General features: G+C 37.5%; 1 protein-coding gene across 1 annotated transcript in view; it reads left to right on the top strand.

Moving 5' to 3' along the window:
• LOC135196150 (GATOR complex protein Iml1-like) overlaps positions 1 to 15,163 on the top strand; it is a gene marked incomplete in the record, with an annotated part of 480,334 nt that overhangs the window by 339,448 nt on the left and 125,723 nt on the right. The window contains 2 exon segments of the mRNA XM_064222704.1: positions 1,278 to 1,409; positions 11,403 to 11,483. Coding sequence (XP_064078774.1) covers positions 1,278 to 1,409; positions 11,403 to 11,483 — 213 coding nt within the window.

Raw genomic sequence — 15,163 nt, 5'->3', positions numbered from 1 at the left:
GGCTTTAGTCCGGCTCCTCTGTAGGCGGGGGATTTTGAAGGAAGAGAGACTAAATGGCAAGGGACCTCTGGTAGTGGCTTCCACTCACCCCAGATACCTTACCGTCACCTTTAACTAAAAGGTGAGCTAGTCAGAATACTCTGGCACTACCATTTCTCTTTTTTTCTCTGGTATGTATAGCAATATTTATACCTTAGAAATGAGCATCAAAGGGACATTTCACTAGCGACAGAGGTAATTGCCCAGAAATAGATTTTTCCTTCGTCAAAATCCCTTTTTTGGCTCCCTTTTGGGGAGCCTCCAGTACATACTTCTCCAAGGAGTTCTGATGGTGGAAAAACCTGCTTTAGATGATGCTGTATACCCATTGGGATGACTTCAACTGCCTGTGGTGCAGTGACAGATGACCCTTGACTTGCAAAGCCCTATTGGACATTCCAGGAGTGGCTTCCCCCCCCCACCCTTAATGAACATGCCTCTGCCATGAAAGGAATTCTGCTATTGTTGTCCCCCTCCTCTGTTGATTGTAAGACTCCCTTGGGACAACTGTAGAGATGTGTGGCTCCGAATCATAAAGGTGCTTATTGTGTTTGGGGGAGTGAAATTCTTGTGAATGTTGTTTTCTGGATTCCAACTTACTCAGCAGGGTAGGCACAGTACAATTCTGTAGATGGGCCCAGTTTATGAGTTCCATCACAACAGATTCCTCAAAAATCATGACAGAAGGGGGAATGATTATAATGCAAGGTGACATTAAGGAGTGACCTGTTTGTGCCTACCAGTGCTTCTATCTGGGCCTTAGGCAACATTCCATAAAAGTGGTTAAGGTTAGAATGGAGAGGAGGTGGAGCCTCACCTAGAACTCTGAAGTGGTTGTTACATTATGGACCTTAATCATAAGGATGCTGAACTGATTAGAACCCATGTCCTTCCCTTCCAAAGAAAAAGCCATGTGTTGCCCATTTCTATGTGGAGTGTTACTAGTTCTTGTCTCCCATCATAGTTAAGGTAGATTTCCCACTTAATGCTTATCACTGCTATGTACTAATGTTAATAGAGATTAACTAGTTCTACCCTTTAGGGGATTAAGACACATGTAGGGACAAATTGCTTATATCTTTGGAACATAAAGGGTAATATGAAATTTTTGCATTTTTTAAATTTCTGTACACAGTTTTACTTGTTGTTTCTTAGTTGTTTCAACCTTTATTAGTTGCATATCAGAGTGAATGGTTGTGATGCTATTAATAGGTAGTATTTTTCTTGTCCTTGTGAAGGCACTGAAGTTTTGGCGGTTCCGAGTATTGCTAGTACCTGAATGTTATCGATGGGCAACAAAAACTGTTATGGAGTCAACCACTGCAATACCATCTGACATCTATAATGAGATGACAATTGAGGAACAGCAGGTAGGAAACGCATGATGTCATTTCCATACTACAGGTAAATTTTTAGGATATAAATCAGCAATTCCTAAATCATAACTCTATTATTAGCTTGTAAGTTACTATCTGGTAAATTTTGAATTTGAGCCTGTTTTGTTTAATTATGTAGTATTCCATGAGTTTACTCAAGAAAATTTGTAAATTTTAAGTGAATAATTATAGTATAACCGGCAGGAAAATAAACATCTTTATTGTTCAGTGTAAAGGCACTCATGATCTCTAATATACAGTTGAGCCCCGGACCTCGATGTTAATTCATTGCAGAAGGAGTGACGAGATGCAATTTGGTTGAGATCTGAATGAATTTTTCCCATAAGAAATAACGGAAAATGGATTAATCATTCTTGACCACCAATTACTACCCTAACCTTGCCTTTTTATACTAAATATTACCCATAAATACATATACAGGCAGTCCCTGGGTTATGATGGGTTTGACTTACGACGTTCCGAGGTTAAGGCGCTTTTCAATTATATTCATCAGAAATTATTTCCAGGTTACGACGCATGTTCCAGGGTTACGACGCCTACAGTGCTGATCTGGCAGATGAAATATGACACCAAAAATGCAAAATAATCAATATTTTAAGGTGTTTTATGTAAAATGCAATGAGAATGCAGTTTACATAGTTTTCAATGCACCCCAAGCATTAAAAGTAAGGTTTTCTTAGGGTTTTTGATGATCCGGCTTACGACGCGTCTCAAGAACGGAACCCCCGTCGTAACCCGGGGACTTCCTGTAAATTACAATTAAATAAGTTCAGTATTAAATAACATACCATTCAACGCACTTTTCATTTTTAAATATATACTGTAGTAAAATAACTGCCTTACGTACACCCAATTCAGCCATAATATGATGGTTGACTGAGTGCCATAGGCTAGGCTAGGTACATAGTATATACTGTAAGGAGTAAACATAATTATTGATGCTTATAAGAATAACATTGAATATGAAGCTTAATTCTCAGCAGATACCTAAAACACTTAAAATAAGCCGAATTATGTCAGGTTATCATAAACTTGAGAAAAATTCCCTTGGTTACGTCACTAGCTATTGGCCGTGAACAGACTTAAACAAATCATACAGTCTACTGGATACTGTATATAAAATCACTTTAAAATCTTTCAATAAGTGTTATGATATTAAAATTTTTTCTCTCAAATTATTGTTGTAAAATAGGGGCACTTTTCATAGCTGCTGTATGCTCTACAGTGTGACATCAGACATCATTATTGGCAGAGTACAGTAACCTCCCCGTTAACACGAGGGTTACGTTCCTGGAGATGTTGTGTTAGCCGAATTCGTGTTAACAGGGAAGTATTTCTCCATAAGAAATAATGGAAATAAGGGGGTTAATGTTCCAGGGCAATGGGAAACTTAATCTATTTTGGGATTTTGCCAGAAAAAAATACTTTATTTATATATTTTTTATATTTATATATATTTAAAGGTCATAAAAACAATAAAAACACACATTCTTACCCTAGTTGTATTTATTTAAGAAAATACTGTTCAGTAGTTGTAACGCACATAAACTAGTAAACACTATGACACATCACTCCAGTCCCCACGCTCACCCCCCTCTCCCTCCTCACTCGACTGTCCTTCCTCGTCCCGCTCTCTCTTCTCACCCCCCTCTCCCTCCTCACCCCCCTCTCCCTCCTCACTCCACTGTTCTTCCTCGTCCCGCTCTCTCTCCTCACCCTGCTCTCTTCCCTCGGCCTTCTCTCTTCCCTCAACCAGAACTGTTTTTTTTATAAAAAACTGGCTCAGTTTTGTTTGTGTTGTTTTCTTCTTCTTTTGTTCAAGCATTACTGTGTAGCAGTTCAGTTCCGACATCACCTTTCTAGCTATTGTAGCACTCCTGTTGATGTTGGGATCCTTGGCTTCTAGGATGTCTAATGCAAGAGAGAGAGAGTGCAGGAAAGGTGGGGTGAGTCAGACTCTCGCCACACCTCCCGCGCTCTTGCTCTCAGCGGAAAATTCAAATCGTGTAACATCGAATATTACGTGTTAGCAGAATTTTTCTGTATGATTTTGAACTCGTGTAAGATCGAAATCGTGTTAACAGAACTCGTGTTAACGGGGAGGTTACTGTAATACCCATTGAAAGTAGATCCTCATAAATGTATGCCTTTTAAGATTGGAAAGAATCCCGATATTAAGGATAACCAAGGGGCTGTCGATATCACAAAACCCTTTAATTTGATTATGAATTACTACCAAGAAAATATTGTCGCTTAACCCTTAAACGCCGAAGCGGTAAAAAAAAAAATGTCTCCCGTGTGCCGGAGACGTTTCAGAGTGAGCTCGGAAGCGGAAAAAATATTTTTTTCAAAAAATCACAGCGCACTTAGTTTTCAAGTTTAAGAGTTCATTTTTGGCTCCTTTTTTTGTCATTGCCTGAAGTTTAGTATGCAACCATCAGAAATGAAAAAAATTATCATTATCATATATAAATAATGCGATATATGATAGCACAAAAATGAAATTTCATATATAATTGTATTCAAATCGCGCTGTGCGCAAAACGGTTAAAGGTAACAAGTTACTTTTTTTCGTTGTAATGTACACTAAATTGCGATCATTTTGGTATATATCACATTGTAAAACGATAAAAGCAACACAGAGAAAATATTATCACAAAATAAAGCATGAATTCGTAACGCGCGGACGTAAACAATTATTTTTTTTCAAAAATTCACCATAAATCTAAATATTGTCCTAGAGACTTCCAATTTCTTTCAAAATGAAGACAAATGATTGAATATTACTATACTGTAAGAATATTAGCTTACAAGTGCAGTTTTTGACCATATCTGATGAGTTAAATTTGACCGAATGTCGAATTTTTTTTATATATATTTTTTTTATGCAATTATTTCGGAAATAAGAAAAGCTAAAACTTTCAAATATTTTTCGTTTTATTCTACATGAAATTGCACACATTTTCATATATAAAACTCTATGAAATGCCTAATATGAAATGGGGCAAATATTCCGAGAATGGGACTTACGCATTTCGGAGATTTGTGGCGGAGAATCCGCTCGCGGAAGGAAGGAAAGTTTTTTTTAAAAATTCACCATAAATCTAAATATTGTGCTAGAGACTTTGAATTTGTTTCACGATGAAGATAAATGACTGAATATTACTAGAATGTAAGAGTTTTATCTTACAATTGCGTTTTTTGACCATTTCGGTAGAGTCAAATTTGACCGAACATGGTTTTTTTTCTATTTATCGAGATTTATATGCAAATATTTCAAAAATGAGAAAAGCTACAACCTTCAACTATTTTTTGTTGTATTATACATGAAATTGCACACATTTTCATATATAAAACTTTATGTAACGGCTAATTTAAAATGGTGCAAACATTACCACAATCGCACGTATGATTTTTTCGGAAGAGTTACAGCGCGGACGTAAAGAAAATGTTATTTTTTTCATAAATTCACCATAAATCAAATCGAATATTGTGCTAGAGACTTCCAATTTGTTGCAAAATGAAGGTAAATACTTGAATATTACTAGAATATAAGCGTTTTAGCTTACAATTGCGTTTTACAACCATTTCGGTAGAGTCAAAGTTGACCGAAGGTTGAAAATTTGTCACATTTTTTATATGAAAATATTTCAAAATTGATAAAAGCTACAACCATGGGTTGTTTTTAGTTGTATTGTGCATGAAATTGCGCAAATTTTCATATATAAAACTTTATGTAATGGCTAATTTAAAATGGTGCAAACATTACCACAATCGCATGTATGATTTTTTTCGGAAGAGTTACCGCGCGGACGTAAGGAAAAAGTTTTTTCATAAATTCACCATAAATCGAAATATTGTGCTAGAGACTTCCAATTAGTTGCAAAATTAAGGTAAATGATTGAATATTACTAAAATATAAGAGTTTTAGCTTACAATTGCATTTTTCGACCATTTCGGTAGAGTCAAATTTGACCGAAGGTTGAAATTTTGACACTTATCGTTATTTATATGAAAATATCTCAAAACTGATAAAAGCTACAATCATGAGTCTTTTTGTGTTGTATTCTACATAAAAATGCGCACATTTTCATATATAATACTTCATGTAACGGCTAATTTAAAATGGTAAAAAAATTATGTCAAAGTGACGAAATAATTTCCGAGATGTGTCACAGATACGTTTTAGTGCGGCAAGAAAGAAATTCGCGCTTGCGCGCCTGCGTAACGATTGTAAACAAAACAACACCTTGATCCGTGAACTCCCAGCATCCCCCAAGGCGCGTGATTCAAGAGTTTTCGGCTGGTAGGCCTAAAAGTATTTTTCCGCGAATTTTTAAAAAAACTTTTGTATGTCGACGTAAAATACGTCCAGTCGGCACCCGAGAGACAAAAAATGTCGACATAAAATACGTCCAGTCGGCGTTTAAGGGTTAATAAACAACAAGGCTTGAAGTCGAGCATGATTGGGAACTACGATTTACAAGCATCGCAAGTCAAGCAATTACGAATAATGACTAATGAGCAGACTGCCAAATGTTTTGGTAGGCAAAAGCATTGCCTGAAAAAAAATGTAGCACTATCTAACCCGTAAAAGCCGAAGCGGTATTTTAAAAATTGTCTCCCATATGCTGGCGGCGTTCGCGAGTGAGTGCCGAAGCGGAAAAAATGTTTTTTTCAAAAAATCACAGCACGCATAGTTTTCAAGATTAAGAGTTCATTTTTTGTCTCCCTTTTTTTGTCATTGCCTGAAGTTTAGTATGCCATCAGAAATGAAAAAAAAAATCAATATCATATATAGATATTGGGATATATGACAGCGCAAAAAAAAAAATTTCATATATAATTGTATACAAATCGCACTGTGAGCAAAACTGTTAAAGCTAACGAGTTAAATTTTTTTAATTGTATTGTACACTAAATTGTGATCATTTTTGTATATAACACATTGTAAAACGATCAAGGCAACACAGAGAAAATATTATCACAAAATGATGCATGAATTTGTAACGCGCTGGGACATAAAAAAAAAGCCGTTTTCAAAAATTCACCATAAATCGAAATATTGTGCTAGAGACTTCCCGTTTGTTGCAAAATGAAGGTAGTAATTGATTGAATTTTACTAGATATTCTACATGAAATTGCGCACATTTCCATATATAAAATTTTATGTAACGGCTAATTTAAAATGGTGCAAACATTACGACATTTGGACGAAAAAATGTCTGATTTTTTCGGAAGAGTTACCGCCCAGACATGAGGAAAAAGTTTTTTCATAAATTCACCGTAAATCGAAATATTGTGTTAGAGACTTCCAATTTGTTGAAAACTGAAGGTAAATGATTGAATATTACTAAATATAAGAGTTTTAATTTACAATTGCGTTTTCTGGGCTTAGTTCGTGTCGCTGCGCGAAATAATCCTTTAAATCATTATTTCTAGGGTAAATGATCTAACAAATACCAGATAATAAACAAAATAAAGAAAAGGTCAGTATAACTGACTCGCTCACCCACAAGGAGGGCGTCGGTATGAACACTAGGGCGAGTGAGACCACTACCACGAACTTCTTGTCAATTAGAAATTTCCTACAGCAAAATCCCACTGAAAGAGAGCCGACCCACAGAACGGGGCAGCAACTACTACTACTACAACCCACGCTTAGGTGACTGCCGCGCCTCTGGTGGCCATCCTTTAAAGTTAGAGGTCTACAAGACGCCGCATTTTTTCGTGCTCTGTATTTTGTGCTCTTTTTTGAGGATTTTCTGCCACCATGGAACGATCAGCCATCGCATCAGCTAAGTTAAGTATTCCGAAAGGTTCCTATTTAGTTTTTTCCTTCCTGGAGTCAGTATTTGCCGTTTTTTAGGTATAAATACGGATTCTCGGTCGGAAGCATGGCGGCATTGTTCTGCCTCGTGGCGGGTTCGTTCTCGGTCTCCCATACCTGGAACCTTCCCTTTATTTCATGCGTCTCTAGACCTTTTTATGATTATTATCAGTTAGGGGATCTAGCCTGCATTGGTTTCATGTCATGCATGCATGTCTTTCTATACCTTGCGTAGGCATTTTCTCTTCCATCCAGACCCTAGCCATAGCTCTTAGTATCGGCCCAGGCTAGCTTTGAGTGGTAGACTTTCCTTCGGGTTAGTCGTACACTCCTGGATTTTTTCTCCTACTATATTTATTTCCCCTACTTTAGTGTTATTTTATTTATTCTAATGGTTTTATTTGGTTTTGGTTAGCCTAGGGCGTCTGGTTCGTTATCTTAGCCTAGGTTTATTATTTCATGGTCCCCATCAGTTTTGTTGCTTCCTTATTATCAGTTTTGTTGCATCTACAGTTGCATCTCGCTGATCAGTTTGGTTGCATTATCCTAGGCTATAGATTTCGTTGTTTTTATCGTGTTATCGTACCATGGTCACCCTGTGATCGCGGTACAGCCAGACGCCCATCCCAGTCACCCTGCCCTCCCCCCGCTCTCCCATAGAGTTGGGGGGAGGGAGATCTGTCCTTGCTCGCTCCATCCGGGCCTGTCTCCCTCTCTCCCTACGCGGAGGGAGTAGGGGAGGCTGGACAGACGTTGGACTGGGTATGACCTTGTATCTCTGCTTCACGGTGCTCCGTTGGGACGAAGTAGGGGGGTTGGCCTCCCCCCCTACTTTGTTGCTCCGTTGCTCCGCTGTAGGCTCGAGTTCTGTTTTTCGCCCGGGCCCGTCTCTCGCCCCTCCCGTGTTGGCGGTGCTCTGTTTTCTTTCCGGAGCTCCGTCGATTGCGAGGGAGGGAGCTAGTATCCCGCCTACGGGCGGACCCCATGCGTACAGTCGGTCTCCTTTGCCTTAACCATCCCGTCTCTCCGGCGCAACCGGCGGAGACGGACACCACCGCGATTCGGAATCGTCTTCCGGAATTTTGTGCTATTTTATGCTTAAGCTAATCATAAGTTATTGATAAGTTATCTTAAGCTGGGTCCCTCCCTTGCCATCTGCTTTCTATTCCGGCTCACACCGGAGCTATATTATGCCTATTAAGGCGGTAGGGGAGGGGTTATGCCCAAAAATTTTTCGCTCTCCGGCATGCAACGGAGTTCTAGAGTAGCCCTGTAAGTGTTATAATGATACTCATGTATCCTTCCACTTACAGACTACCAACTGTGAGCACCCAGGGTGCAACGCCGTGCTCCAGGACCCCTGCGGACACGAAGTCTGCAGGTCCCACGCTCCGTGCGCGACTCCTCACGGGAATCTGCAGGTCTGGTTCCACGAAACGTGTACGATCTGTTATGATCTTGTGAGTCAGTTTTTAGACGGGATAAGTATTTCCAGCTGTGTACATAGCATGTAAATACTATATTATATCTTAATTTTAAGTTCAGAATATCTTTTAAGCTTAAGTTCTCCATATTTTGTGAAATACATGGACAAAATTTGTAGGCTTAAGGTTCTTTTTTAGTCTAAGGTTGAACCTCAACTTTAAACTAAAAACTAATAACACCCTCTCTTACAGGCTGCCGCTGTTAGAGAGACCGCCCTTGCAACCCTGAGGGCTTGGGTCGGCGGCTTCGGCAAGAACGCCGCCAAGGGACAGCCCTACATCCTTGAGAAGAGGATGGCTGTCCTTCTGTTCGGCGGCAAGTCGACGGGGTATGTCGACCCAGCGGAGGCAGCCCCGACGATGAAGGCTATCCAGCGGCAGGTTGCCGCTTGCATGAAGGAACTAGGCCAGGATATCTCGGCGGAAGTCGCGACATTGGACCTGAACGTGGAACCTATGGTAGGTGTGGACGACCTGTTGGTCGAGGTAGGTACTTTGGACGCCCAAGGGCTTCCCTTGGGCGCTTCTGGATCTTCTTCTCCCGCTATATCGACTGCTTCCTTTCAAGGCTTTACTGGAGCTGAGCTCCAGTACTCGTCGCCTAGCGCTTCTGTGAAACCCAAGGTGAAGGGACACAGAGCGCAGAAAACCCTTACGAAGGCGTCGTCATCGTCCAAAAAGACTTCGTCGACGTCATCGTCTCGTAAGTCTTCGGCTTTGAACCCCGGAGCAGAGAAGGGTAAATCGTCTGCTTCTGGCTCTAGGTCCTCTAAGAGCAACTCCTCAAAGGAGAGGCCCCGTACTCCGGCGGAGTCAACGGTCTCTCCTCCTCCTCCTGAGGTACCTCTGCTGAGTTACCCTTCCACCTCTGCACCAGCTCCGGCCTTTGATGGGGACCATGAAATAAACCTAGGCTAAGATAACGAACCAGACGCCCTAGGCTAACCAAAACCAAATAAAACCATTAGAATAAATAAAATAACACAAAAGTAGGGGAAATAAATATAGTAGGAGAAAAAATCCAGGAGTGTACGACTAACCCGAAGGAAAGTCTACCACTCAAAGCTAGCCTGGGCCGATACTAAGAGCTATGGCTAGGGTCTGGATGGAAGAGAAAATGCAGAGCTATGGCTAGGGTCTGGATGGAAGAGAAAATGCCTACGCAAGGTATAGAAAGACATGCATGCATGACATGAAACCAATGCAGGCTAGATCCCCTAACTGATAATAATCATAAAAAGGTCTAGAGACGCATAAAATAAAGGGAAGGTTCCAGGTATGGGAGACCGAGAACGAACCCGCCACGAGGCAGAACAATGCCGCCATGCTTCCGACCGAGAATCCGTATTTATACCTAAAAAACGGCAAATACTGACTCCAGGAAGGAAAAAACTAAATAGGAACCTTTCGGAATACTTAACTTAGCTGATGCGATGGCTGATCGTTCCATGGTGGCAGAAAATCCTCAAAAAAGAGCACAAAATACAGAGCACGAAAAAATGCGGCGTCTTGTAGACCTCTAACTTTAAAGGATGGCCACCAGAGGCGCGGCAGTCACCTAAGCGTGGGTTGTAGTAGTAGTAGTTGATGCCCCGTTCTGTGGGTCGGCTCTCTTTCTGTGGGATTTTGCTGTAGGAAATTTCTAATTGACAAGAAGTTCGTGGTAGTGGTCTCACTCGCCCTAGTGTTCAAACCGACGCCCTCCTTGTGGGTGAGCGAGTCAGTTATACTGACCTTTTCTTTATTTTGTTTATTCTCTGGTATTTGTTAGATCATTTACCCTAGAAATAATGATTTAAAGGATTATTTCGCTGGGCGACACGAACCAATCGCCCAGAAATAGATTTTTCCTACGTCAAAATCCTTTTTTTGACCATTTCGGTAGAGTCAAAGTTGACCAAAGGTTGAAATTTTGGCACTTATCGTTATTACTATATAAAAATATTTCAAAACTGATAAAAGCTACAACCATGAGTTGTTTTTGTTGTATTCTACATGAAATTGCGCACATTTTCATATGTAATACTCTACATAAATGCTAATATAAAATGATGCAAAAATGATGTCAAAGTGACGAAATAATTTCTGAGATGTGTCGCTGATGCTTTTTAGTGTGAGAAGAAAGAAATTTGCGCTTGCGCACCTAGGTAACACTTGTAAACAAAACAACAGCTTGATCCGTGAGCTCCCAGCATCCCCCAAGGCGCGTAATAGTAGGTCTATAACTATTTTTCCACAAATTTTTAAAAAAAATTTTCGTCAACGTACCATACGTCGGTTCGGCACCCGAAAGACAATTTTTGTCAACGTTTAATATGTCCAATCGGCGTTAAAGGGTTAAGTAAAGAACCTTTTATTTTGAAAGTTTGAGTTTCAGATGTTTTAAAATTTTCAGTTTATTTTACAAACTGTTAACCAAAAAAAAACTTTATTTAGTTTTAAAATTTTCAGTTTATTTTACAAACTGTTAACCAAAAAAACTTTATCTAGAATTGAACATGCAAAGTATATACTAATCTTTATGTTATGTAATTGTTGGATTGAAATTTCAGTTGAATGAACAAAAAAAAAAAGAGGCTTTTGTCTGGTCCAAGATAGAATACATAAAATATTTAGGCTTTTTACCAAAAATTTTTTTACTTCTCTTAACAGACAACCATAGAAGGTTTCTTAAAGTTCCTTGAAGTAACAATTCATCGTCTGAAGAGGCCAGTTAATGCACGGAAAACTAGGGTAAGCATAATATGGAAAATATGTTTTTGTTAACTGTAATACCTATAGAAAGATGAATTGCTTATCTTTTATTGTTATCATGTTAATTGTATATTAATTATGCATGCATAGTTGGCAACACAAGGATATTCCTTAATTTTATTTTCTGGAAAGTCTTGAAACCCTTAGTACTATAGTATTTCATTTTTAGATTATCTGATAAAGCTTGTTTTGAATTTATTTTCCTTTAATTGTAACTGCTTTATTTACAACCTTGCCTCAGAATTTTTTTTTCTTAGACTTTGGCACTAGGAACTAATAATCACTGCTGTCTTATGGAATTTTTGTCGTACCACATTGTTGACTGGATTGGGGATTTCAGGATCCAGATCAAGATAACTGGTAGTTTGATAATGAAAAAATATATCACAAATCTTTTTTTTATTTTTGATCATGGCAATGAATGTTCTTAATCATTTGTTTATTCAGATGGGGAATAACTATTTTCACAAGAAAAGTGCAGTATACAGTTTTTTATGTATTTGTAAATTTTTCATAAAAGGAATGCTTAAATATTTTCTGTTCATGTACACGTATTCAGAGAACTGTTTTCTTTGTTATAATTTGTCATCATGATAGATAGTCTAAAATGTTTTCTCTTCAAAAGATAGTTGTGATGAAAAAAGTTTCATTGAAATAAGTTAATATAGTTGTAATTAACTGATGTTTTTAAGATGATTATTTTTAACAGGTTGCCTGTTTATTAGTTACAGGTTATATGACATGACAGGTCACACTATAATCTTTTTTAATTTTTTGTTAAGGATATTGTGTAAATACAGTATCGAGTCTTTTTCTTGCCTCATTCAAGAATTTTTATCAGAAAATAACTGAATTTTGTTCAGTATAATATCACAAGTAGCTTTACAATGCTTGATGTCCTCTCGTTTTAAGAAAGATGACCATTACTTGTGAAATTTAGGTGGTCTCTTGTTACAAAATCTTTGAATCCAAATTCTGGCCTCTTCTTCTCCAACTTCAATTAATTCTTTGTAAGTGTAAAAAACAATACTATGTTTTAGGTAAATAGGAACTTTTGGGGGGAAATATCATACTTTGCTTTGTTTAGGATGTAAATATTAGTAGTAAATTCATTTCCCCTCGTGTTGAATGAAATTTACTTTAAAAAGTGCAAAATGCAAATATGAGATGATACACGAACTTGTCAATAATGAGCATTCTGTTTTATTCTTTTAAAAGTACTAGTGCAGTCATTTGTAACTTATCTTTGGTTAAGTTTCAAGACATGTATATAAACTTTGGTTCCTAGTCTTAGAGGTTGAGAAGACTTTTGAAAATAGATTGGTTGGTGGGGGTGAAAGAAGAGAGAAGTAATTATGGATGCCATCTTCACACCCTCCTATATTTTTATGTCAACTATTTATTTCTTTTTTAAATAAGCATTTATTAAAATTTTTAGACACCATACCAAACTTACATGAAAGTTTGACCCTCGCGAGGGGGTCTGGAACCTAACTATGCGCAAGTTTAGGGTATGATTACAGTATGTATAAGAGTCCTAATAATTTTTTTTTATTTTGTAAAATCACAATTACTGCTCACTGACTATCATAAATAAAAGCTAAATCAGCAACAATCCCTAAGTATATTTATAGTAAAATAATTATGAGATGTACTAAGATAGGGAAGATGTAGTACCTTTTACTGAGTTATAGATGTTCTAATATTTTTTTGTACTTTGCAAAATTACAATTACAGCTGATATACTATCATAAAAGATAATAACTAAAACCAGTAGCAATCCCTGAATATATTTATTGGAAGATATATACAATATGTTCTGGGATGGGGAAATGTGGTACATTCCTACATGAAATCTCAAGTTACTCTAATTTCCTTTGTATCCTTGACTAAGTTATAAGAATATTTTCATGTAGAATCCATCCAAATGTTATGGTGCAAAATAATAGTACTCTTATGAGCTGAACTGGGGAGTTTCATACATAATTATAGGGGATCATTAGAGCCCTGCCATCCATTAAGGGTTAATATGGATTTTTTACTTCCCATCATTGTTCAGTGCCATTTATCATAAATGAAATTGATGGGTACATACATTTATCATGTTTAATTCTTTTGATGACTTTGTTTTGTAATAATGCCTTGCAATTAGTTTCTTGCATATTTGAAACATTGTTCGGATGAATACCCCCAAGTAACTGTATAGGAGCACTGTGAAATCATTAAAAAATTATATGAATACCAATCGTATAGAAATTAAATTATATATGTGTGTGTGTGTGTGTATGTGTGTGTGCAATTTACAGAACACACTTTTACGAATCACAGGCCCATAATAATGGGGCTGAAATCACACAGGTTAATGCTCATGTAATATATAATAATCCACCGCCAATTACAGTACTTCACCTGCTTTCCAGTGTTTATGGTATAAGCCTGCAGCTTCTAAAACTTCACAATATACCATAGCATTTTCTAGGACGCATCAGACTGCACATACATGAGCAACACCTTTCTTTAGATTGTCCCGAATCTCAAGTTTGGTCTGAAGGTTCAGAACTTTCTCTGCCCTCTTGGCAGTCAGTAGTGGTATAAACATTCACTAAAAGGCCAGTGTACAAGAAACCACGAGGTGATACCGAGATGAAAAAAATTAAAAGTTCTTGTTTCCTGACTCCCTCACACCCTAGGCACTAAAATTATGTGACTCATTTCTTTCCATTTCCCCAACCACTTAGAAATAATTTAGCCAATCAGTAGATGACACTCACATGAAGTCATGTTGCATATTCCTAGTATAGAGCAAGGTAATCTGGCTGAGAGGAACTTAGAAAATTCCTGTATATCTCTACTGGATGATAGCTTCAGACTTTCCTTTGCACTTCCTTTTGTACATGTAGGGAGTAAATTACTGTTTATCTATAGTGGATGATAGCTTCACACTTTCCTTTGCAATTCCTTTTGTACATGTAAGGAGTATACCCTTTCTACCTGGAAACAATAAGTTTAAATGAATAGTGTGGATAAGTAAGATATTTCTGTACTAAAGTATTTTTATTGCATGTATTTTAATTTAACGTCATAATTTAGTGAATTGCTTTCCTTGTGATTTTAAAAATTATTATTTTCCTTATTGATAATGTTATTAGATTAGCAAGGCTTCTGTGCAGTACTCAAGTAAATGTCACTGATATGGGTCAATTTCAGTACCCAGATCACAATGTGTTTGAATTTCAGTACCCAGACCACTGTAGGATAAGAATGAGAGTGGCTAAACCCAGCTGCAATTGATGATAAAGTTACTGATCAAGGTGACAGACTAAGATATCAGAAAATGGATTTAAATATGTACCCTTGCCAACCAAATTAGATGGATGTTATGTATTAACCTAGGCGTGTTTCTTTGTCTTTGTCTATCCACCTGTTTATATGAATTGTATCTAAAAAAATTATTAGAGATAATAATGAAATTTGTACCAAGATTTAGTTTATAGATTTGAGATGGATCCAGCTGAGAATCCATCAGTTTTGTCTATTTACTTGTTTGTTACACAATGAGTGTTTTCTAGTTTGATTATTGTTGCACAATTCATTCTCTAGATTGCAGTTATGCTAAAACTTTATTTTCTAGGTTCTTATTTGCAGTTTGTCATAAGTGG

The sequence above is a fragment of the Macrobrachium nipponense genome, chromosome 17, assembly GCF_015104395.2.
Source record: "Macrobrachium nipponense isolate FS-2020 chromosome 17, ASM1510439v2, whole genome shotgun sequence".
Classification (NCBI taxonomy): domain Eukaryota; kingdom Metazoa; phylum Arthropoda; class Malacostraca; order Decapoda; family Palaemonidae; genus Macrobrachium; species Macrobrachium nipponense.
Note: the sequence above shows the minus strand (reverse complement) of the source record. Positions and strands in the feature narration are given on the sequence as shown.